Source organism: Prionailurus bengalensis, chromosome D1, assembly GCF_016509475.1.
Source record: "Prionailurus bengalensis isolate Pbe53 chromosome D1, Fcat_Pben_1.1_paternal_pri, whole genome shotgun sequence".
Classification (NCBI taxonomy): domain Eukaryota; kingdom Metazoa; phylum Chordata; class Mammalia; order Carnivora; family Felidae; genus Prionailurus; species Prionailurus bengalensis.
Genome location: NC_057346.1, coordinates 46,282,687 through 46,307,286, shown reverse-complemented (window position 1 = coordinate 46,307,286; position 24,600 = coordinate 46,282,687). Strand labels below are relative to the sequence as shown.

General features: G+C 44.6%; 1 protein-coding gene across 3 annotated transcripts in view; it reads right to left on the bottom strand.

The window, feature by feature from the left end:
* ME3 (malic enzyme 3) overlaps positions 1–24,600 on the bottom strand; it is a 184,715-nt gene that overhangs the window by 7,440 nt on the left and 152,675 nt on the right. For all 3 annotated transcript variants that reach the window (XM_043579987.1, XM_043579986.1, XM_043579989.1), the window contains 3 exons: positions 15,757–15,866; positions 1,277–1,374; positions 893–1,006 (listed from right to left, as the gene is read on the bottom strand). In XM_043579987.1, the coding sequence (XP_043435922.1) occupies positions 893–1,006; positions 1,277–1,374; positions 15,757–15,866 (322 nt within the window). The remainder of the gene's footprint in view (positions 1–892; positions 1,007–1,276; positions 1,375–15,756; positions 15,867–24,600) is intronic.

Sequence of the window (24,600 nt, the reverse complement as noted above, 5' to 3'; positions counted from 1 at the left end):
GATAATCTTAAGCAGGCTCCACACTCAGTGCAGAGCCTGATGTGGGGCTCTATCCCACTACTCTGGGATCATAAGCTGAGCCGAAATCAAGTTGGATGCTCAACCAACTGAGCCACCCAGGTGCCCCATCTGTCATCTTTTTAAAAAATCTTTCACTGATATTCTATGTTAGTGAAATTTGGGGCATTAAAACATGGAGAGCTCAGTGAAGTCCTAAAGGAGGAGGCCATCCAATTGTGTCCCTCACCACATTCCAGTCAGAAGCTGGACTGTTTCTCTCTCATTCATTCTTTGGCCCACACCTCAAACATAATTATGTACTCATTACATGCCAGGCATTGGTATAAAGACTATATAGATTAGGGGCGAGAGAGACAATTAAAAGGGCAGCTGCCCTACAGTGTGGCAAGTGCAATGTATGGAGGCTATATGAGCATAAATGTAGGAAATGAATTGACACCTAGATGTTCAGGGAAAGCAACTTGGAGGAGGTAACAGAAGACAAGGAGGAAACAGATGGGGTTAATGGTTGAGAGTGGGTATGTAGAAAAAGAGAAGGGCATTTCAAGCAGAGGAACAAAATATGCAAGGATGTGGGAGAGACAGCATGTTACTTCTGGAAAACTATGATTTACTGTGGCTGGAGGTTAGTGCAAGGCAAGAAGTGGTGGGAGATAAAGCTGGAAGAGGCATACATATACAAACTTGCTCACATATTGAGAGCTTTTGGAAGAGCTACTTTGGGGTGTGTTTCTTGCTTTGGAGATTAGAACCTTGTCCTCCTGTTTGCCTTCTATTTTGTTTGAGTACTTTGCCCCTTGGAGACCTCTTATAGTCCAGTTCCGATAGCTGTAGGTGTCAAGAAGCCTCTAGGTTTCCAGACTGACAGTACCTTGACAATGAGTCCCTTGGAGTCCACCATCCAGATCTTCCTTGTGGCCTCTGCCTTGGGTACACCTTCTTTCTCTAGAGCCATGACAAGGAGGTGGGCGATGCCCATGGCTGCCTAGGAGGGAACATCCATATGGTAGATATTCAGATACAAGGCAAATGGCTGCTCACCATTTATCAGATGCTTTACCAAGATTCTCTCTTCTCTATACCTTTCCCCCCACTCCTAGGAGGCTTGGTTAAGTCCTTGAGACACCCAAATGTTGGTGTCCAGGCAGCTGCAATTATCACAATATACCTGTGTTGCTTCCTCTTCTCAGCACCCCCGAACACCTCCCTTCCTTCATGCTTCTCCACCCATCCTTATTCTCCTGATGTCACCTACCTCACCTGCGCCTTGGAAAACAAACACATGATTGGAGAGCTTGTTCTTGGTGATTCTCAGAGCAGCCAGGATCCCCGCTACAGCGACAGAGGCTGTGCCTGTAACAGAGGGCACTGAGATCAATCTCTGGTCATTGGCTCCCAAACCCTAAGAGAAGACCCTTGGCAGAGTTTCCCACACCTAGAATGTGTAGCCAAAGAAGCAACTTTCCCTAGCCCTTAGAGAAGCCTGTAAGCATCCAGGTTTGGAGCAAAGATATGTCCTCTTTTGTAGAAAAATGTCCTTTTGAGAAAGAGCTCCTGGATTGTTACTAGACTCTGGGAGAGAAGATCAGATAGTCAGGTGTTGCTACCACCATCATTCATAAATGAAATGACAAGGACAAACATAACAGAGGTCAAAAAGAAGCATGAACCTCATAGAATAATTTATTTACAGTATAAATGGATTAAAAAAAACAAATTAAAAATGAAACCACAAAGTAGCCATGAGCCATTAAGTGACTATGTGATCTGAGCTATCTATCTTATCAACCAAGTCATAAGGCTGGGTGTGCCCAGTAGCATAACATCATCAAATGGCTTGAGCCCATCTGAAAGGTACAAATAAGTTGCATGAGCAGGTGGCTCAGACTCATTTGACACCTACTTCTGCTGCATGATGTCCTCTCCTTCAGTGCACACCTAGGGCCTCATATGATCAAGGAGAAAAAAGCTTGGGCTTGGTTTACAGATCATGCTTAATGATATGCTGGAATCAATGAGAAATTTATGTTGCAGCTTCACAGCCCCAATGAAAAGTAGTCCTAAAGGGTAACAGTGAGGAAAATATTCCTAATGCACATGACTTCAAGTTATAAATTTGGTTGTCCATTTTGGTCCAAGAGATGGCTAGACCTATATTGATTCATTGGCAGTTGCTAATGGTTTAGCTGATGGTCAGGGACTTAGAATAAAATAAACAGTAAGGTTGGTGATGAGGAAGCCTAGGATAGGGGTGTGTGGATGGACATCTTGGGAAAGGTGTAGAGTGTGAACAAAGTTGTGCCACACATGAAAATTGAGCAAAGGGCATAATGAAATAGGTTATCTCTACCAGGTGGACAAAATGGCATGTCATGTATATGTTAGTCAGTGTCCTTCTGCCACTTAGGGTTTGCTCAATGAGTTTATGTACCAAGTAGCCATGGTGGCAAGGACAGAGGCTATGCATGGACTTCCTCTCATCAAGGTTGACCTGCTACTGCTGAATGACTAACCTGTCAATGGCAGATGCCAACATTAAGCTCCTGGTATGACACCATTCTCTGGGAAGAACATCTACCTAGCAGTGGAATGGTTACTTTGGACTCTTTCCATTATAGACAAGAAAGACATTTATCCTCAATGGACTAAAAATATATTTTGGCTATAGATTTTCTTTCCCTACATGTAATACTCTACCAGTGCCATAATCTGTGGATGTTTGGAATCTGTGGATAGCCTATTCACCATTGATATATTCCAGACAAAAGGCTTCTGATCAGGAATTCATTTCACAGTAATGGAAATGCACCAATAGGCTTATGCCCATGGAATTCAGTGGTCTTTTTTTTTTTAAATTTTTTTTTCAACGTTTATTTATTTTTGGGACAGAGAGAGACAGAGCATGAACGGGGGAGGGGCAGAGAGAGAGGGAGACACAGAATCGGAAACAGGCTCCAGGCTCCGAGCCATCAGCCCACAGCCTGATGCGGGGCTCGAACTCACGGACCGTGAGATCGTGACCTGGCTGAAGTCGGACGCTTAACCGACTGCGCCACCCAGGCGCCCCAAGGAATTCAGTGGTCTTAACATGTACTCTACCACCTAGGAGCAGCTGGCCTAATAGATCAGTAGAATGGTCTACTTAAGACTTAGTCAAGGTAACACCCTATGAAGACGGTGAAATTCTATTTTACAGGATGTATTTTGACTTAGCACATGCTACACTGTGTTCTTTCTTCCATGGCCAGAATATTTGGGTCTGGAAAGCAAAGGGTTGAAGTGGAAGTGGCTCCTTTCACCATTTCACCTGATAACTCACTTGTACACATTCTTCCATTTTGTGCTCTCTGGATTGGAGGTATTTGGTTCCCAAGAAACAAATGCCTGTATTAGAGTTCACAGCATGGTTCTACCAAATTGAGGAGTGAGAGTGCCACCTGGCCATTTGGCACTTTTTTCTTTCTTATTTATTTTATTTTATTTTTTGCCATGAAACCAATGGGCAAAGAAAGAGAGGGTGTGGTTATTCATCCTGATAACTGAGGGGAAACTGAGGATAGGGAGGACTAGATCTGAGCCCAGGGGATCCTCTGGGGTGTGTCTTAGTACTTCCAGGCTCAATAGTAGATATTAATGAATATTACTGCAACAAAACAGAGGCAGGACCACTTAGTATTCACACCATTCAGATATAAAAGGTTTGGGTCATCCCACTAAAGGACCTGGCCAGCTGAAGTCCTGTCTGAGGACAAGAAAGCATGGAATGGGATGTTGAGGGAGAAATGTATAAACATCAATTATGGCCTCACGACTGGTTACAGAAACAAGGAATACAGCAGCCATGCAGATTTTCATCCTTGAGTATTATGTGATTATATGTAATGGTATATATTAGCTAATTTATTCTCCCTTCTCCTTCCTCTTAATCCTATAATTTAGTCTTTAGGTAACAGAATTTTCAAACATGACTGTGACAGAGTTTTAAGATAGTTAATCCTGACCAGAGATGGGTAGTGTGACTGTTTTCCAGAGATGAAGAGAATGACTGTACGGACTTTGCCTCTCCCCATTTTGAGGAGAAGGTGAGAATGTCTTCATTTGTTGCAAAGATATGTTTTGTTGGAGTTGTTTTTGTTGTTTTCTGGAAGTATCAGTGCATACAACGCGGTGTACGGATGCTGAGTAGCTAAAAGGATCGACTGTGCCAATTACTGGGTATAACTGTTTCTTAGTTTCAAACCCACTCTTCACTCTGCTTTGTCTGCAGACCAGCTTTGCCAGCTTTGTTAACTGGCTTTATGCTGGGCTCTACCAGTGAGGGGCACCAGAGGGTGACTGAAAGGCTGGGTTAGGGGGAAGGAAGAACGCTTTCTGCAGCATCATCCCCGCCTTGAGATTGCCCGGATAAAATGTAGGACACTTAAATTTAGATTTTTGATAAACAACAAATAACTTTTTTTTAATGTAAGCATTCCCATCCAATATTAGCATAAGTATTCTAAAAAATTATTCATTATTATCAAAATTCATTATTTATCTGAAATTCAAATTTAAGTAGGCATGCTGCATTTTGACCTTGCTAAATCTGGAAACCCCACAGCCTTGGTTTTCCACTTCCACAGCAATAGATTGTTCCCGAAGCAGTGGATGAATCCAGTTTGCAGTCTGTCCATTAGTTGCAGAAGCAGCCTCATAGTGCACCCCTCAGAGACAACAACGCTAGCCGGCTGCCACCTGGTCTTCCCTTTGTTCCCTGAGGAGTAGGTCCTTAATGCTTTTCATTTTTAAATAATCAGTAGGTTGATTTTAAATACATAATAATACATAATACATTTTTAAATACATAATCAGCAATTCTTTGTATTTTCTCTCTTAGAGCAACTGGTGTAGACCCTTACTGACAGAGAGTTCACAACACAGTAATCACATGGGGAATGGGAATCCTCCATGATAGTCAAAGAAAAGAAAGTTACAGTGGGACTATCTGTGGAATGTTAAAGTTGCACAAATCAAAGAAACTGATGTTGTCCAAGGCTGGTGAGGGAGTAGTGAAAAGTAAAAAATTCCAGCATAAATTGTATTTTACAATGCTATGAGCTTTTTTTGGAAAACAATTTCCCAATATAGACCAAAGGCATAAAATGCTTGTGCCCTTTACCCTCATACTTCTGGTAATCTACGTATGGAAAAATCCAAAACGCATGTCCTAGGATCTTTATGACAGTGTTATTTTTAATACAGAACGACTGGAAATAACTTAAACATCTAACAAAGGAGTAACTATTAAGTAAAGAGTGTGGACACTCAGAATATATTGCACCCATTAAAAATTATTATGAAGATGATGTGGCAACACAGAAGAGGCTATTAAGTGAGTAACTAACATCAGATAATTGTTCTAAGTGCTTTAGATGTCTAACTGTAAAGACATTTATTTGTTTAATCCTAACTACTATCATCCTCATTTTATAGCCCAAGAAAATGAAATATAGAGTAGTTTTCTGACTTGCCCAAGATCATATAACAAAGTGAGGATTTGAACCCAGGGAACCAGGCTCTAGGCCTTGTGCTTTTTTTTTTTTAAAGTTTATTTTATTCATTTTGAGAGAGAGAAAGAGCAGAGGAGGGGCAGAGAGAGAATCCTAAGTAGGCTCCACACTGTCAGCACATAAGCCTGACATGGGGCTCAAACTCATGAATGTGAGATCATGACCAAGCCAAAATCAAGAGTTGGATGCTTAACCTACTGAGACACCTAGGTGCCCCTAGGTCTTATGCTCTTAACCACTAAACTGCGTTTCACTGAGTTAGTTGGAAGGAAGAGAAACTTAAAAGGTTGTTCTGTGTAACGAAAAACACAGAATCTGGAAGGAACAATATAACTAAAGGTTGCAGGGTGGGAATATGAGTGAATTTCCTGTTTTTTCTTTCCAGTTTTCTAAGGGATTAGTACTTTGGTAGCTCTGGGGAAGGGCCTTATCCCAGAATGTGGGTTGGATTTGTGTCTGGCTTAGAGGCCATGTATTGGGCAAAGACAGGGGGCACAGCAAACAGTTGGAGCCTAACAAGTGCACGTTCATCGTTGTGGACCTCAGAAGGTAGGACCTGAGGTAGGAACAAGAAGGTGGGGTACAGGCTCCAGCCTGCACACAGGAATGGCCTGGGTGGGGGGGGGGGACTGCTAAAGTGTAACAGGGTCCTACAGCCAGGGCTGAGGACCACTGGGGGCTTTCCTAACATCCTTTGGAGGGTCCCCAAGAGCTCATTGTGCATGTACTGAGGGCTTACCAGGTGACAGGCACCATGCTAGGCACTACAAAAGATGAATCAAACACGGTCCCTGCCCCCAGGGACTCCCTGTTCACCAAGGCTTGGGCACAAATAACTGTAACATAATCAGCAGTTAGAGGTCACTGTTTAGGGCTAATTGCATTCAGTTATTTATGAAGCATCAGTTATAGTTAAGTATACTGTCGGCATCAACCTACCTTTGCAGCTTCATGCCTCCCCACATACTCTGTGTCTCAGGCGCACTACTGATCATTCCCTGACAGGTCACGTCTTTTTACACTTCTATGTTTTGCCCATGCTGTTTACCAGCTTAGGATCTTCTGCGTTGTTATTTCTTCCTTAAGACTCAGCTCAAATGATCTCCTCTGCCAGATATCCTCTGCTTTTCCCAGCCAGGCATCCTGAACCTCTCCTTCTTTTCCCAGATCTACTTTTTATCTAACCTGAATAAAGCTGGGCTATGTCATGGCCAGGCTCAGCACTGTACTGCATCCAAAAGGAACACCAAACTGATAGCCAAGAAAGCATCAAAAAGCAATTTAAGTAATTACTGAAATCATTTACATAGGTAGTGAGAATTGCATGGTATGGTGCTCCTCTAAATTCCTAAATACCTTGGTCTCTTATTTTCTTGAAGTCCACTTATTGTGTCAGCTAGTCCCCATTTCTCTTTCTGGAAACAACTCCACCCATCCTACTCTCTGGCCCCCAAGAGCTGTTTTCATTTTAGTTCTACTGAGTCAGAGTCTGTATTTCAAAAGGTCTTCAGATGACTTATATGGCCATTTAAGTCTGCGATGCACTGAACTAGACGACTTCTCTAGCTGAAGTACTAGTTTCCTTCCACTGGATAGAGAGGGAGTCTTCTGCTCATCTGATTCTATTTTGGGACATCTGCCTCCGGCAAGGAGATGTGCAAAACATGTGCCACCAGATGGCGCCAAAGATATTCCATCAGAGAAGACACTGCTTGATGGCTCTTTACCTTCTCCAATGCCAGGGATCTATTGTGGTTAGAACCTGCAAGCTGACTATCTGGGCTTACCTGCAGAAATCCAGTGCTGGATGGGGACTGGAGAGCATGACCTACCCCAAGCACACAGGTGAGGAAACTGGGGCCCCTTTCAGTCAATCAGTTGGAAGCAGAGCAGGGATACCTGCAGTGCTGCTTCCACCCCTTCGTGGCCCATGAAGCTCAGCCAGCCTCTCCTGAGTCTGGACTTGTAGGCAGCAGGTGGGGCATTATGAGCTCTCCTTGAGGGAGAACTGAGGGGTGGTGGAGGTAGAAAGAAGTGAATTAGGCAGTGGATGTCAATGGCTCTGGCAGGGGTGGAGAACACGAAACAATGGGAAACCTGATAGGAAAGAAGGGAACATTTCGATGAGAGGAGAGAAAGCCAACTGACATTTATTGATCCTTCTCACTGTGACCTTGACTCTGTGCTATGTATGTGCTTACCTGCATTTGCTCATTTAATCTTCACAAAATAACTACCAAACAAGTACTATGAGCTCCGTTTTCTCCTCATCTCAGAAGTGGAAAGTGGGGTTCAAAGGGAACAGCAACAGTCAGAAGAGAACTTCTGAATCCTCTTACCACCAAGTCTGTAAACCCTTTTCCTCCATATCCATTTGCTTTGTGTTTCCTCCCGTTACCACCAATGAACTGTCCCTGCTCCTAGCTAAAGCCACCACCAGGTGTGTGTCAGGTCCCATCATTTTTGCCTGCTCTCCTTTGTAATTTTCTCTCCTTTTTTCTGCATCAATTTCTCCTCTACCAGATCACTGCCATCAGCACACAAACATGTCATCAAGCTCCCATCTTTAAAAAGGCTTCCTCTTGACTCTCTATAGTCCTACCCTAGTTCTTATTTGGAAGAGCTGTGTATACTTATTGCCTCTGTTTCCTTTTTTCTCAGTCTCCCTGAAACCAGTCAAGTCAATCAACTGTCCCCACCTCTTGACAAGGTCACCGTGCCACCACCTTGTCACATTCGGTTGTCAGTCCTTAGTCACTTCTTCTTTGACCTCTCAGCAGCATTGGATACTACTGCTTATTTTCCCTTGGGAAACTCCTTCTGCACTTGGCTCCTGGAGCCCCACACTCATCGGATACCTCGCTGGCTACTTCTTCATGCTCTCCTTTCTGGAACCTTCCTCTGAGGCAAGTTACCCTGTGAAATGGCAAGTTACCCTGATTATACACCAGAACTCAAGAGGAAGAACAGCAGTTCTTGAGCCCCATATTATAAAGTTGGCCAAATACAGTTATCTCCATCATTAACTTTCATTTGGGGCAGCTCTTGGGTAACGTGTTAGGGAATTAAAAGTGGAGAGGAAGGAAGCTGTTTAGCTTTCTGAAGGTAACCACCTGAAGAAACCCAGGGGTGCAGGGATGTTGTTGAACATGGCTTGTGCCCATAAATGCCACGGGCTACCTAAAGTGTGACTGGCTGTTTCCCATTCACAATGAAAGAAAAACAAGTTTTCCTCTTTAGAGGGAGCTTCCATAATTATACTTCCTGCAAACTGAGGATTAGAGGCTGTCCATTCAGGAAATGCACAAAAGGATGAGCTGAAAATGTAATTTCTATTCTGTTTTTAATAGTCACATTTGACGAAGTGATAGGGAACTTCCATGGTGAACAACAGATTACTGGAGAAAAGGGAAAGAATTAGCCATTTTGTAGGTGAGGTGAGACTGCTGTCCCAGACAGGGAGAAGGGCAGGGAGTTAGACTTGGTCAGGGTCTGCTCAAAGTGGCTTTGGAGGCCTAGGGCCCTGGGGGACTGGGTTTTGTCCACTGCAAGGCTAGGCCTGCTTCCAGGATCTGCATAATTACCTTCCCAAAGCAGCTGGCTACCGTCACTCACTTGTTCATTAGTGTGTCTGGGGCCTGTTTCTGGGCCTTCACTGCACCTGGCCTTGCAGATATAAGGATAAATAGAACAGTCTGTCTGTAGGTAGTTAACAGCTTATATGTTCAGAAAAATTCAAGTTCCCTTAATGATACCAAGCAAAGGCCTTCTAAACAACTTCAGTCCTATTTCTGTGTCATGAGGAGAATTTTCTGAAACTGCTGGACCCTCTAGAAGGCAGTTCCTGGCCCATGCAGAAGATGGGTTAGACCTATTCAGACACACTCTGGAGGAACCAGAAAGAGTAATTACCAGCTTTTTGCTTCTCTGGGCTTTTACCTGATGCAGCAGACTAATGGGAGGTCACAGAGGAGCCAGGATCAGATGTAAGAGACCCATGGGAATCTCAGGGCTAGAGACGGCCCTGTAAGTGAAGAGCAGGCACAGAACACAGGGCTTCATGAAAAGGAAGGCTGTGGAGAGAAAAGGTTGAAAAGGCCAGGGGAGGCCTCACTGTGAGGGAAAGAGAACAGAAAGGCCAGGAAGTACTGTTCCATGTGTGTGGCCATGGTGTAGGAAAGAGGGCAGCAGACCCCCAAGAGCCGGAAATAACTCCTGGTGTCTGGTAAACAGGACAGATCAGCTGGACACAGTCTTCAGAGCTTGGCCACTCCTTCCCATCTGCCCCTTTGGTATCATGACAAACTTAGCTCTGGGGAACTTAGAAGCGTTCTGCAAAGTGGGTGACTCCTGAGCTCTGGAGAAAGGTGGGATCAGCCAGACACCAGTGGGACAGGCTTGGCCCTAGGTGTGGTACCTTGGAGGAGGTGAAGCCTGAGACTTTAAGGACACACAGAAGTCAGCCAAGAGCAGAAGAGAATTCTAGGCAAAGGGATCAGCACATTCAAAATCACAGAGTTGGCAGAAAATTCATAGAACCGTGAGGAGTTCAATGGGTTGGAAGAATAGGGTATATGTGGAAGGTGGATAAACGTCCTGCTTCCTTCTCAGGCTTGCCCAGATCTGTGCTCACACCCATCTCTTTCCTCACCTCCACCAAAGCGCCTCTATCCTGGGTACCAACCATTCTTCCCTCCCTCTCATACTTATGTGCCAGAAGCATACTATGCACCAGAGGTATTTGTACTAGGTACCAGAACTAAGTACTGTTATGTGCCTGTCCCTGCCTATACATGACTCCTGTCCTTATAATGACCTGGTGCCATAAACTGGGGTAATTCTGGTGTAAAGTTGGTGTAAAGTCCAGCCAACTAGAATAGATGCTGGCCTTTTAAAACCATCTTGGTCATTCTGTACATACTGACGATTATCATTTCGGGCTGTTAATACTATGATGTACATTTTGCAGATAAAGAAGGCTGTGAGGATTTAAGTCAAGTGGCCAAAGCCAAAGGGAGAAAAATGGGGATTCAGACCTAGGCTTGTCTCAATACAAGGCCTGACTATTAAGCACTCAGACTCACAAATTAAAATTTGAAAGTGTGAGGGGGGTGATGATGGCCTGACATGCCACAGGGCACACTGACAGGCCATCTGGCCCCAGGTATGTGGTAGGACTCGGGAGTAGTGCAGGTCCAGGGCAGGCCGGTGGGGTAGGAGGATGCTGTGGACTGGACAGGCCAGCTAGACTTTCACACCCGAGCCACACTGTGTGAGGAGCTAGCAGTGGGGGCCGGAGGTCCATGGTCACTAGGCCAGCAGCATCCTGGATCTGGCTTCTGTGGAAGAAGGCAGCTGGCCTGTCCTCCAGCATGATCATTCCTATGCTGTCCCCCCCTTCCAGTTTCCTCCTCCCCTAAGAGCAGGGAGGCTTCTCTGGTCCCAGTTGAAACAAGTCACCTGAGCCTCTGTCTTTTCCAAAGTCTCCCGAAAAGACTGCCAGCAGTATGTCAGCACACGAGCAGCCCTGCTCACCGAGGACCAGCCTGGGGTGGCTGAGGCTCTCTGTGAGCCAGCTGGGGTGGGCACAGAGGAGACCGTCAGCAGTCCTGGGGAGCGCTTCACCCTTCCAGCACTGGGTTTCCAGAGGCCCCACCGTGTGGTCAGCCCTGTGGGGTGAGTCCAAGGTGTGTGGTACAGCCGGACTGGCTGGGAGACAGTTCAAATTATGTGCTGGAGCTCCTGCTCAGCTCCAGGCATGGCCCTGCCCTCTTGGAGCTGTCTGCTGTGATCCTCAAGCCCTCAGTCCCACCTTCCTTGTTCCACCAAGGATGTGATGCTGGGCCGGTATTCGGAGCCGGCAGCATGGCCCCAGTGTCATTTTCACGTGGCAGCCTGGTTCTAGCCCCTCCCATATGTGGGGTTTCAGGTAGATTCCGATGGGGAGTCCTGCTGGGGTGCATTGGGTCTGTTCCCAGCAACCACATATAACTTGTTTTTGGGGTCTGTTTGCCACGGTCATCCCTCCCTTCTGCCCTCCCTCCCTCTCAACCCTTTTCAATTCTGCATACGGTGTTCCTTTTTCTATTTTTGAGCATGGCTATATAGTTTTATGTTTCATTTCTCTTAACTTTGTATTTGGAGTTAAAGATTAAGCATGAGCTTCATCTTCCATGTTTCCCCCTGAGTCCTGGAATTGCTCACCAATGTCCTAATTGCCCACTTAGCACTGAGAACACACATCATAGGCTTCTGGTCCTGGACTCATCAGTAACCAGCTGATGGTGTGGTCAAGCCCCTTTCCCTCTCTGGATCTCCTCTTTGGTCTGTAAACCAGGGGAGGAGGGGATGGGAAAGATGGGAGCAGCAGGCTTCTGGAGACTAGTGATATCCCCACTTATGTGGGATCTGGAATTTAATCCTTAGCAAGAAGACTCGTTGCACCGCCTCACCCACACAGGGAAATAGGCAGCCTGATGTCATGGGAGTGGAGAACTGTGAGTCAGAAACAACTAGGTTCTAGTCCCACTTTGTGTCTGTCTGGCTATGTGACCTGGAGCAAAAATTAATGCTTGAACTCCAGTTTCCTTACCAGTGACAGGGGACAGCAATGTCTGTCCTCCCCGAGGGGGTGGGGGGCTGTTGCCAGGAAGTTACGAGGCAGTATGGATTAAAAAAATAGCTCACACCTAAAGTTCTCTGTGCATGCAAAATATTATTTGGCACAGCTTGGGCTCCCTGGGAAGCACATTCTGAGACATGTAGAGTGTTCAGGATGTTACCAAGAAGTGCCCTTGGGATTGGCACCTATGGAAGTGAGTGGGAAAGGGGTGGGGCAGGGGGAAAGCAGGAGGGAGCAGAGGAGAAGCTGGGCTGTGATGCAGTCCCCAAAGCCTCAGCCAACCCTGTGGGGGAGCTCTGGAGTTCAATGTCCCCTCAGACTTGTCCCGCATTGGACCAAAGTGGTTGGGCTTTTATATTCCCTCATCACGGGGTGAGGACATCCCTGGCAGGGCAGGACCGTGGGCGAGGCAGCTCTGGAGCTGGGACTCTGCCCGAGGCAGCTGACAGCCCTGCCAGTAGTTGGGGCATCAAGTCTTTTCTCGAAGGAAGATCTGGGTGGTGTGCCTCCACCTCCACCTCTTTACTGTTATTACTTACATGCTCCTACCTAACAGTCAGCCTGTCCTATCAAAGACTTGATATTACAGGGCTCCTGACATTCTGGTACTATTCGCTGGCTCTCATCACACATTTCAGATGCATGGCTTTAGTTTTTAATTGCTGAGAAAAGAATGGGAAAGTCCTCTGCTGTCTGCTGTGGGACCCAGAAAACTATTTCATCCAGCTTTGCCTGGGAGCGAAATAGACTCTGCTGGGACTGGCTATGAACAGGAAATCAAAACCAATGAATTTAACAATGAATTGACTAAATTAAAAATGCTACATGTGTACACACGACGATGTAAATCCATCTGAGTGTAAGCACATGTGGGGGGCACTACTGTGTAAGTACATGTATGATGACCTGGACAAGAGAGAGGCTGCAGGGGCAGGTGTCCAAGGTAGACATGCCCACGGGAATTGGCGGGTATGCTTATGAGAATGTCAATTTGTGTGTGTAGACTTCATTCATTCATTCATTCATTCATTCATTCATTCTCCAAATACTTATGAATCATCTAGAATGTGCCAGGCACTGTGCTGGGAACTGGGGAATGAGAATAGATGACATAGTTTCTGCCTCTGGAAGCTTATTGTCTTCTGGGGAGACAGACAACTCCACGTGGACATTTGGGGTACAGTGTGGTAAGAGAACTGACAGGGGAGCACAGGTGACTGTGGGAGCACCTGGTGGGCACCTGAATCAGACTGGGGGAGCAAAGGCTGCTGTGAGTCCTTCCCTGGGACAGGACACCCTTAAGCTGAGTCTTGAAAGGTACATATGAGTGACTAAGGGGCAGAACTTTCACACGCAGAGAGAACTGACAAGGAAAGGGGTTAGAGGAGTAAACGTAACAGTGGGTCAGAGGACAGAGAGATTAGTGGGGGTGGAGTAGGGCCCAAAGAGGCAGATCCTCGAGGCCTGATACTTGCAGTGGGGCAGCGTGAACTTGCTCATGAAGAGGGGGTTGACGGCCATAGTTTCATCTTAGAGGTGCTTTCTGGCAGCAGTGGGGGGTAGTGGAGGCAGGTGGATTGCAGGGTCCAGATGTATCCCCCTGTTTATGAGGATGTACACACATGACTGTGTGTGTGTGTGTGTGTACATCTGGAGTCTGCACCAGGTGTGCCACCCACATGGACTTGTTTTCCACTCCCACCTTCTGGTCTTGGCAGCCCAGTGGGCTCAGGGGGATGGCTGTCCTGCCTCTGACTCATGAGTGAGTGCCATGACGGGGGAGCCGGTCAGGGGCTAGCCGGCAGGTGTTTCCTTGAGGGCTGTGGCCACACCCCTGTCCACGGGGCTGACAGTGAGGTGACCAGCAGGAGGGCAGGGCAGGAATGCTTCCTGCCACCAACCATTGCTCTTGGACTGTGCTGCCCTGTCTGTGCAGAGTGCCCACTTCTCTGGGTAATACTGGGCTTTCCCAGGCCCATACATCTAGGGTGACAGACTGGTGACAGGTTGGGGGGTTGCCATATGTCAGCTCTCCCTTACTGGGTCTCCCCTCTCTGGCTACCCACTCTTCAAGGGCTGAACTCATATATTTTGATCTTAATTATCTAAAAATATGCTAAACTGTGCTATCCTGCCTCTTAAAAATGTATGCCCAATCCAAAAACATACCCCATTCATCACATTTCTTTAGCTCTTAATGTGGGCCACAGGAAAGGAAGAAACATTTGGTTCTGTAATAGTATGGTCTGGGAACAGTACGATGAGTGATTATGTACTTAGAATTTAGGGTCCAGATTTCAACTCTATACTTACTTTCTGCATAAATTACTTACTCTCTGTGCCTCAGTTTCTTCATTCTTAAGACAGAGATAATAAGATCACATAGGATTAAATGTGTAGAGTGCTTAGAACAGTGTCTGATGTATAATACATGTTCAGCTCTAAACCTTAGCTATTATTATCTGGGTTTGAACCCTCTTAGGTTTAACCCTAACTCATTTGATGAAAAGTTGTGACCTCTTTGGGTCTCATCTGCAAAATGAAAGGTTGGCCAATCTTTTACTCCCAAGGAAGGACCAACACCTGTCCCCCACCAACTTGTTCTTGTCCTGACATGCATCTTTGGTTTTAAAACATTCTGCTTGCCAAACTCCCCCTATTAGATGCTAACTACATGTCATCAGTGTTTCTGTTGACTTTTACAAAACATTAGGAATAGCTCCCAGTGCTCTTACTGAGAATGCCTGGATCAGGAGAGATGATATATGAGGGACCCCCCCCCCCCCAACCCTTCCCTTCCAGTTTCACATACTGGCATCTCCACAGCAAGAAGCAAGTGCCTTCAGATACTTCTGGTCCATAGAACAGAAGTTCTATGTAACCAAGTAACCAAGTTGATCCTGAACTAGAAAATGCTTCCTATTGGCTTTTGGAGCACCCTGGGGCCCTGGCATCAATGCCTTCCACAGTTATCATTCTGAGTAACACACATTCTAGCCAAGTTAAGAGAAGGGACTGTCCTGATTCTGACAGAGATGCACCTAATATTTGGAAAATCCAAGAGCGAGCTATTGGGGCTGGGGAAGGACATTTTTAGGGTAATTGATGCTTAGGTCCGATGAATCCTCTGTGCTAGTGCTTTCCATATATTAGCTCTTTAAATTTTCATAATAATCTCCTAAGGCAGTTATTATCATCCACATTGACTAGATGATAAGACTATAGCTCAGAGATATGATTAGCCCAAGTTCAACCAGCTGGAAAATGACAGCACTGTTTAGTATTTCTTTCATGTATTAAATCGCATAATTCTTACTTTCCTTTGAAGCAGTAATGACGTCCATTTTATAGACGAGGAAACTGAGGCTTAGCAAAGTTAAGGGACTTTTTCAAAGTCACAGAACTAAATTTAGCCAAGTGGGAGTTGAATCCAACATTAATGCTCTTTCTTCCACAGCTGCTGGCAGCAAACTAGCTAGGAGGTGCCCCCACTTGGGCATCCAGGGGAAATCTGTGAGAAGGCATGAGTCCTTGGTGGCTTTGTCAGGTGGGGTGGAAACTTACCTTGGATGTCATCATTGAACATGCAATACTTGTTGCGGTATTTGTTGAGCAGGCGGAAGGCATTGGCATTGGCAAAGTCTTCAAACTGGATGAGGCAATTTATTCCAAACCTGTGGGAAGGGAAAGGAAAGAACTCAGGATTGTCTCCCCAAGGCCAGTCCCTGGCAGATCCCAACCTGCCCTGGGAGTGGGGAGGCACAGGACAGATGGTGGGGGGTGACATGGCTCATTCAGTGGGGTTTTTGCCACTTGGATGGCTCGTGGACTCCCTGGCTCTGCTTTCCCCATTAAGAATGAGGATGGGGAAGGGAGAGAGTAGGAACACGAGGCTTGGTGGGTCAGCTGAGCCCATATTTTTGTCTCTAATGTAGGCTGGTGGCTACCATGAGTTATGGATGGCAGACCCTGAGGGGTGATGGAGAGACTGAGATGGGGCCTGTGGCCATCTGAAATTCTAGCAGAAAGCTCACTACCCGCCCAAGTGCGTGAAGAAACCTCGACTTTCCAACTCCTGGGGGCCTGGAGAGCCTCTGCAGCCTTCAAACATCTCTCTGGGTGAGTCTTGATACCTGGAGTTCCTCCACTAACCAATGTGCAGGTATAGAACATCAGTTAGTGAGCTTGTTCAAAATACAGACCACCAGGCCCATCCTCCAGATATTCTCACTTAGTGAGTTTGGGGCAGGGCTCATGAATGTATATATATTTTTCCCTCTGGCTTTCTTGTGGCATAATTGACAAAAATCACATATTTTAGATGTACAGTGGGATACTGTGATATACATTATGAAATGATTACCACAACCAAGCTAATTAACACATGCATCACCTCACAGCAACACCATGTTGTGTGTGTGTGTGGTGTGGACATCTAAGAAAACTCTCTTAGCAAACTTCAAGTATACGACTCAGTAGGAACCATGAACTGTGGTCACCATGCTGAACAGGAATCTGCATCTTTATCAAGCACCCCAGATTGTTTGGATTCTCACAGTCTAGAGAACTCTGAGAAACAATGCCTGGGTGGGTGAAGACAATGCCCATTAAGCTGCGTGATGTGCCTTTTTAAAAACTATGCTACAACTGACTCCTAGATTTCACTCCTAGATTTCAAGGTCAGGGAAAGTTTGTCTTTCCTACAAAATGGCTGTATCTGTAACCCATTTTTCCTGTTGACATTGTGAGAAAGTTGAGAGTTCAGTTTTCTGCTCCTGGGCTGAAGGCAGCATCAGGCCAGCCTTTCTGCACACACCCTTCCCATTACTCCATTCTTGCTTTTGATCGTCATTTTGATAGTTTTGATCTATTGTGTCTTTTCTTGGAAACAAGCATGACACAAATTATTAAAAATTACCTAATGCACAGACAAAAAAATTTCATCTCATGGGTCCATTTGTGTCGAATATTTAATTAAGTTCATGTTCATTGAGAAAAAGTGCCTTGATTGACCAGCCAGGAGTGTTGAAGGGTGAGATGGAGAGAAGGGGTCTGTCACTCCCAACCTGGTGTGAACTACAGGCTTAGGACCGTGTGGGACCAGCTGTGGAAAGAAAGATTTATGACCCTGCTAGAAAATGTGGGTGGGGCGCATACCTGGTGGGCTTCCTGTGCTACCCGGGGCATCTTTCCAATGAGGCTGTTGTCTATGATGGGTGAGTAGTCCTGAAATAGCCCAGAAACTTCTATTTCAACTTCATAATTTTGTGCCTGGCTTACCCTATATGGTAGAAATCCAGCAGCAGGTAAATATTTGCTCCTGTCATGGTCCTTCCAGAACCTTAGCAAGTTAAAGCTGTTGGTGGGGGGACTTGGAGGTGGGTTCATGTCATAGCGGCAGAAATGGAGAGGCTGTGACTTGCCATAGTCCAGTACTAAGAGTGCCGGGCATGGGTCAGCAGGCTTGTGGGCCTCACCTGGCTCTGAATGGTCTAACATCTATCCCTTCACTCCTTTATTCTGCCTCAGTTTTCCGTCTGTCAATGGACACAGTAATATCTGCCTGGCCAACTTCAGTGGGCTGTTGTGAGGATGAAAATCTGGGGTTATTCTGAAATTGTAAATTGCTAAGCACACATGTCATTTTGGCCACAATTCCTATTCATTCACAGAGCAAGTGCTGTTTGGGGTGGGGAAGGGGGCTCTCTGTATCTCCCAACCCACCATCCAGCCCTGTTCTCCTTTTACAGTGAATACAACTGAAAAATAAAACGTCCTATGCACAAATACAGTGCTATTCTTGCTGACCCAAAATTTACTGTGAATTTTTTTCCAGGGTGTGAATTTCAAGTATTTGGATTGGGAGGGGGACAGAATGTCTTTGGTTGCTGGTGACATTTTGCTATATATAATCCTCACAAGACTCCCAGTGTTGCTCCACGACTGGCCTGGAGCTAAAATGCTGAAAAGGTCAGATAACAAAGCAATGCGATGCACGTTCTTTTTCTTTCTCTCTCTCTTACACACACACACACACACACACACACACACACACACTTGACCTTTAAGCAATACCAATCTGAGATAAAAATAAGGCAGAATTATAAATACCTTTGTTCAATGCACTACTACTCTTTCATATTAAATTCAGTTTTTTATGAGTAAATTTTTTTTACTTTTTATTTTTTACTTATTTTTTAATTCCAGTGTAGTTAACATAGTGTTATATGAGTTGCAGGTGTACAATATAGTGATTCACCAGCGCTCATCATGAAACGTGTACTCTTAATCCCCTTCACCTGTTTTACCCATCCCCCCCCCACCTCCCTCTGATAACCATCAGTTTGTTCTCTATAGTTAAGTCTGTTTCTTGGTTTGTCTTTTTTTCTCCCCCCTTTGTTTGTTTGCTTCATTTCTTAAATTCCACAGGAGTGAAATCATTTGGTATTTGTCTTTCTCTAGCTGGCTTATTTCACTTAGCATTATATTCTCTAGATCCATCCATGTTGTTGCAAATGGCAAGATTTCTTTTTATGGCTGAGTAATACTGTATTGTGTATATATACTACATTTTTACTCATTCATCTATCGATGGACACTTGGGCTGCTTCCATGGTTTGGGCTATTGTAAATAACACTGCAATAAATACAGGGGTGCATATATCCCTTTGAATTAGTGTTTTCTTGTATTCTTTGTGTAAATACACAGTAGTGTGATTATAAGATAATAGGGTAGTTCTATTTTTAGTTTTTTGAGGACCCTCCAAACTGTCTTCCACAGTGGCCGCACCAGTTTGCATTCCCACCAACAGCATACGAGGGTTCCTTTTTCTCCACATTCTTGTCAATACTTGTTGTTTCTTGAATTTTTGATCTTAACAATTCTGATAGATGTGACACGATATCTCAATGTTATTTTGGTTTGCATTTCCCTGATGATCAGTAATGTTGAGCATCTTTTCATTATCTGTTGGTCATATGTATGTCTTCTTTGGAGAAATGTCTGCTCATGCCTTTTGCCCATTTTTTTTACTTGGATTCTTTAGGTTTTTGGGTGTTGAGTTGTATAAGTTCTTTACACACTTAGCATGCTAACCCTTTATCAGACATGTCATTTACAAGTATCTTCTCCTATTCTGTAGGTTGTCTTTTAGTTTTGTTGGTTATTTCTTTTGCTATGCAGAGACTTTTATTTTGATATAGTCCCAATAGTTCATTTTTTGCTTTTCTTTCCCTTGCCTCAGGACACATATCTAGAAAGAGGTTGTTTCGGCTGATGTCAAAGAAATTACTGCTTATATTCTCTTCTAGGATTTTTATGGTTTCAGGTCTCACATTTAGGTCCCTAATGCATTTTGAGTTTATTTGTGTGTAGGTATAAGAAAGTGGTCCAATTTCATTCTTTTGCATGTTGCCTTCCTGTTTTTCCAACACCATTTGTTAGAGAGACTGTCTTTTTCTCTTTGCTTATTCTTGCTTCCTTTATTGAAGATTAACTGAACATTTAACTATGGGTTTATTTCTGGTCTTTCTATTCTGTTCATCTATGTGCCTATGTTTTGCCAGTACCATACTGTTTTGATTACTACAGTTTTGTAATATAACTTAAAGTCTAGAACGGTGATACCTCCAGTTTTGTTTTTCTTTTTCAAGATGTCTTTGGCTATTTGGGATCTTTTGTGGTTCCATACAAATTTTAGGATTGTTTTTTCTAACTCTTTGAAAAATGAATATGCTGTTGGTATTTTGTTAGGGATTTTATTAAATCTGTAGATGTTTTGGGTAGTGTAGCTATTTCAATAATATTTGTTCTTCCAGGGCATGAGCATAGAATGTCTTTCCATTTCTTTGTGTTGTCTTCAATTTCTTTCATCAATTTTATAGTTTTCAGAGTACAGGTCTTTCACCTCTTTGCATATCTATTACTGATTTTAATTCATGGTTACCACTAGGTTTGTACATAACATCTTCTATATATAGCAGTCTATTTTAAGTTGATGGTAGCTTAAGTTTGAGCCTATTCTTTACTCCTTTCCCCACCACATTTCTGATATATGGTATCATACTCTTTTATTTTGTGCGTCTCTTGCCTGATTTTTACAGATATACTTATTTTTACTGCTTTTGTGCTTCCTTTTTTTTTTTTTTTAACTCTTACTGTCTTTCCTTTCCATGCAAAGAGTCCCCTTTAACATTTTTTGAAGGGCTGGTTTAGTGGTCATGAACTCCTTTAGCTTTTGCTTGTCTTGGAAACTCTTTATCTCTCCTTCTATTCTGAATGATAGCCTTGCTGGATAGAATATTCTTGGCTGCAGATTTTTCCCTTTCCACACTTTCACTATATCATGCCACTCCCTTCTGGCTTGGAACATTTCTGCTTAAAAACCTCCTGATAGCCTTATGGGGTTTCCTTTTTATGTAACTGTCTTTCCTCTTGCTGCTTTAAATTTTTCGTTGTTGTTGTTTTTATTGCTACTTTTTGCCATTTTAATTACTATGCGTCTTGGTGTAGACCTCCTTGGGTTGATTTTGCTGGGGGAATCTTTGTGCTTCCTGGATCTGGATATCGATTTCCTTACCCAGATAGGAAAGTTTTCAGTTATTATTTCCTCAAGTAAATTTTCTGCCCCCTTTTCTCTCTTTTTAAATTTTATTTATTTTTTAGTAATCTCTATACCCAATATGGGGCTTGAACTCTCAATCCTGAAGTCAAGAGTTGCATGCTCTTCCAACTGAGCCAGCCAGCCCCCTTCCCCCCATCTTCAGTTTCTCTCTTTTCTTCTTCTGGAATCCCTATAATGTAAATGCTACCATGCTTAAAGGAGTTTCTGAGTTCCCTAAGTCTATTCTCATTTTGCATAATTTTTTTCTCTCATTTTCTCGTTTTGATTACTTTCCCTTACTCTGTCCTCCAGGTTACTAATATGTTCCTTTGCTTCCTGTAGCCTGCCATTTTATTCCTTCTGGTGTATTTTTAATTTCACCTATTGTGCTCTTCATCTCTGGTTCTTTTTTATGTTTTCTTTTTCTTTGTTAAGGGTTTCATGAGGTCCTCCACTCTTTTCTCAAGTCCAGTGAGTATCTTTATAATCATTGCTTTAAATTCTCTATCAGGCATCTTATCTATTTTGCTTGGGTGTCTTGCTGTGGTTTTGTCCTGTTCTTTTATTTGGGCCATATTCCTGTTTCCTGTGTATTAGAAAAAGTCAGCTACATCTTCTGCTCTGTGAAAGTAATAGCCTTATGAAGAAGAGGTCCTTTAGTGCCATGCAGTGCAGTGTCCTCTGTTCATCAGAACCGGTGCTTCAGGGTTGTCTCCTGTGTGTGTTGTGTGTGCCCTGCTGTTGAGTCCTGGCTGCCTTTTTTCCATCAGTCCAGTCATCTGCAGAGGCTCTGACTATTGGAGGCAGAGTTTGGTCCCTGGCCCAGGTGGGGCATGCAGTTTTAATAAGGTGGGGCCACTGCTGGGACCAGGGCTTCAGGGTGTGGTGTGCAGTTTTAACAATGTGAGCCTTGGGCTTCCACAGAGCCTACAGCCATCACCCTAGGGACAGAGGCCCTGCAAAAGCCCAAGTCCAGAGAAATGGTGTTGGCAAGATTTGTGCAGGTATTCTGGGGGACGGGGACTGCAGTGCCTGGACTGAGGCAAGGGTGACTGGGAAGGGTAGATCTGCCAAAGTGAGGGGGAGCAGGGTTTGGCATACACAAGTTAGGTAGTGAATGTTGCCACTGTGCTGGTTCCCATAGGTGGTTATATGTTTATGCAAGGGGGTGGGGAAGGGAGATGGAGCTGGTTAGCTCCTTTGTTCCTGGGAAGTCCCTCTGGGAGACCTGCCCCTCCAAGACCTGCTCTGAGATGTGTAAAAAAAAAATTCCCTCATGTTTACCCCAGGCGTTTTCAGACTGCTGCTTCTATGGGGGCTGTTTGTAGAGCTTTTTAAGTGCAGGGACTCAGCTTCCTATTGCCCTTTGGGCTCTTGGAGAGCTGAGCCTTCTGATTTTTAAAACTCCAAGCTTTAAGTCTTGCTATCTGTAAGAACTCATGAAATTTGGCCCCTCTCACTTTCAAAGCCAAATGTTTTGGGGATTTGTTGTCCCTGTGCTAGCTCCTTGGTGTGGTAGTCTATTTCTCTCCCTCTTCAAAGCTCCCTCTGTCCATGGGTGGCCTTGGTCCATTTAGATCCCCACTGGGTGTCCACCCTTCCTACTGTCTTCGATGTGGCCTCTTCTCTACCTTTAGTTGCGGAGTTTGTTCTTCTAGTCTTCAGGTCCTTTTCTGGGTTATTTGCACTGACACGAGTGTTTTCTAGTTGTATCCACAGGATGAGGTGAGCTTAGAGTCCTCTTACTACACCATCTTGGCCCCCTCCTACATTCAGTTTTACATAAGGGAACATCCCCAGTGAGCAATTTGATGAAATAGAGTAAAATTTCATTAATTCAGGTCACTTTAATCCTAACTTGGAATTGCACAAAATGTGCAGTGTGCTATGTGAATTGTCCATCTGATAACCTAGACTTAGTTCCCACACCTCCTTGGATTTAAGGACCTCCAGAACTCCTGTCCACCTCAGATACCCATCCACATGGCTACTCCTTGGACCTTTCTTCACCAGGAACCACTCCTACTCCAGAATGTCATACTGTCTATATTGGTTTCTGACAGCCTGTCCTTTGCCTTCCTCATTCCTACTGCACCTTACACCTGTTCTTTGTCTCCATTGAGACCTTTGGGCCCTTAACCATTTTCTTCCAGTCTCTCAGTCCCTCATGGCTTTTCATAAAACCCAACCACTGGCTGGTGTGAACCAAAGGTGGCTACTTCAGTTGTTCTCAACATCATCCATCCATCCATCCATCTGTCTATTCACCCATCCCAAAGCATCACTGAGCACCTATGAAAAGGTGATACTTGAGTTGTTCAATAAATGTTTAGGAAGGGGTGGATGTATGAAAGAGTTGGTAGAGATTTAGTTGGCCTGCTAACTTGTTAATCTAATTAAAAGCCCTTAAGATAAACACAAAATTTCAAAGTGAAAATTTAAATGGTCTAGGTGAAAAAAATTTGTTCTCATTTCATCCATAAACGTTCAAATACAGGTAATGGACCAAAACACCAATTTAAACGTTAATTGTAATTGCCTTAGATATTACTTAAAATGCGCTACTACTAACAACAGTAACACAAAGAGCTAAAGTTTATTGAGTGCTTATTCCCCTCTGGGCATCATGCTGAGCTATTTACCATACATTATCTCAATTAATTTTCGTATGACTTAATGAAGTAGGTGCTGTTTCAGAGAAGGAATCCTGAGCTACAGATGTGAAGTTATTTGCCCAGGGGTTATAAACTCTACTGCAGGTGCAAACTGGTGGAGCTGGAATCTGAATCCAGCTCTGACTCTAGAACTTATCTTCATAGCAATATGATGCCTTTAACTCAACCTTAACAGCAGTGTGATTTTGTAAAAGATACAACTAAATAGATAATAATGTTGGATTTCTTTCTCTCTTGAGAAAGACGGGGCCGTGTGGTAAGAAAACACTCAACTGGGTAACAGGAAAACCGTGTTCTCTGTCTCTGACAGAAGCTCTGCATCTTGGGTGAGTCTCTCTCTCTCTGGGTCTCAGTTTCCTGCTCTGAGTGGTGGAGCTGTAGCATGAGCTACTTAATGGACAGTTGGGGTAGAAACACTATGAGCTTCACTCAGATTTTTCTAGAAGTCTAGAGTAGGGAGGTTTGACCATTCTCAGGAAGAGCAACATGTGTCAGGAAAAGCTGAAGAGTGAGTCTTTCAGAGTCTGTTTTGAGCCGAGACACAGCTAAACGAACCAGCTAAATGAACACGGCTGAGGCAGGTACCCTCCAGGTAGTGTGGCTGGAGCAGAGGAACCCTAAGAAGGGTACCTTTTCAGGCACACTATTCAGGGGGCTGGGCAGCTTTCTGATTTTAGTGCTGGCAGCCTCTTGCTGACCTTTCTTCCTGCTGGAAGCTGCCCCTCACCGGGGAGGCTCCTGCTGGTCTGTCCCCTTCTGCACTTTTGAACTTTTCACCCTGAAGCCCTGGCAGGGGCTGAGGAATATCTGATGTCTCTCCAGGGGAGAATTCCTGCAATGGAGAAAGAGGCACCTCCCCAAGCCACACACGGAGCTGCCCAGACTTTTCCACCTTAGGGACTCAGCTGGGAAATGGCCTTGGAGCTGCCAGGGAAGGCATTCCACGGCCAGGGTTCACTTAAAGTCCCAAGGATGATGGATGGCTGTTCAATTCCACCCCCAGTGCTCAGGCAAGTGGAAGCCTGAAAATGGCAACCTGTCTCTGGGAACCCTAGTGAGCTTTGTATGACAGTGGACGAGACCCAGGTCAAGACTGACAGAACCAGGTACTTGCCATCTGGGATGCAGCC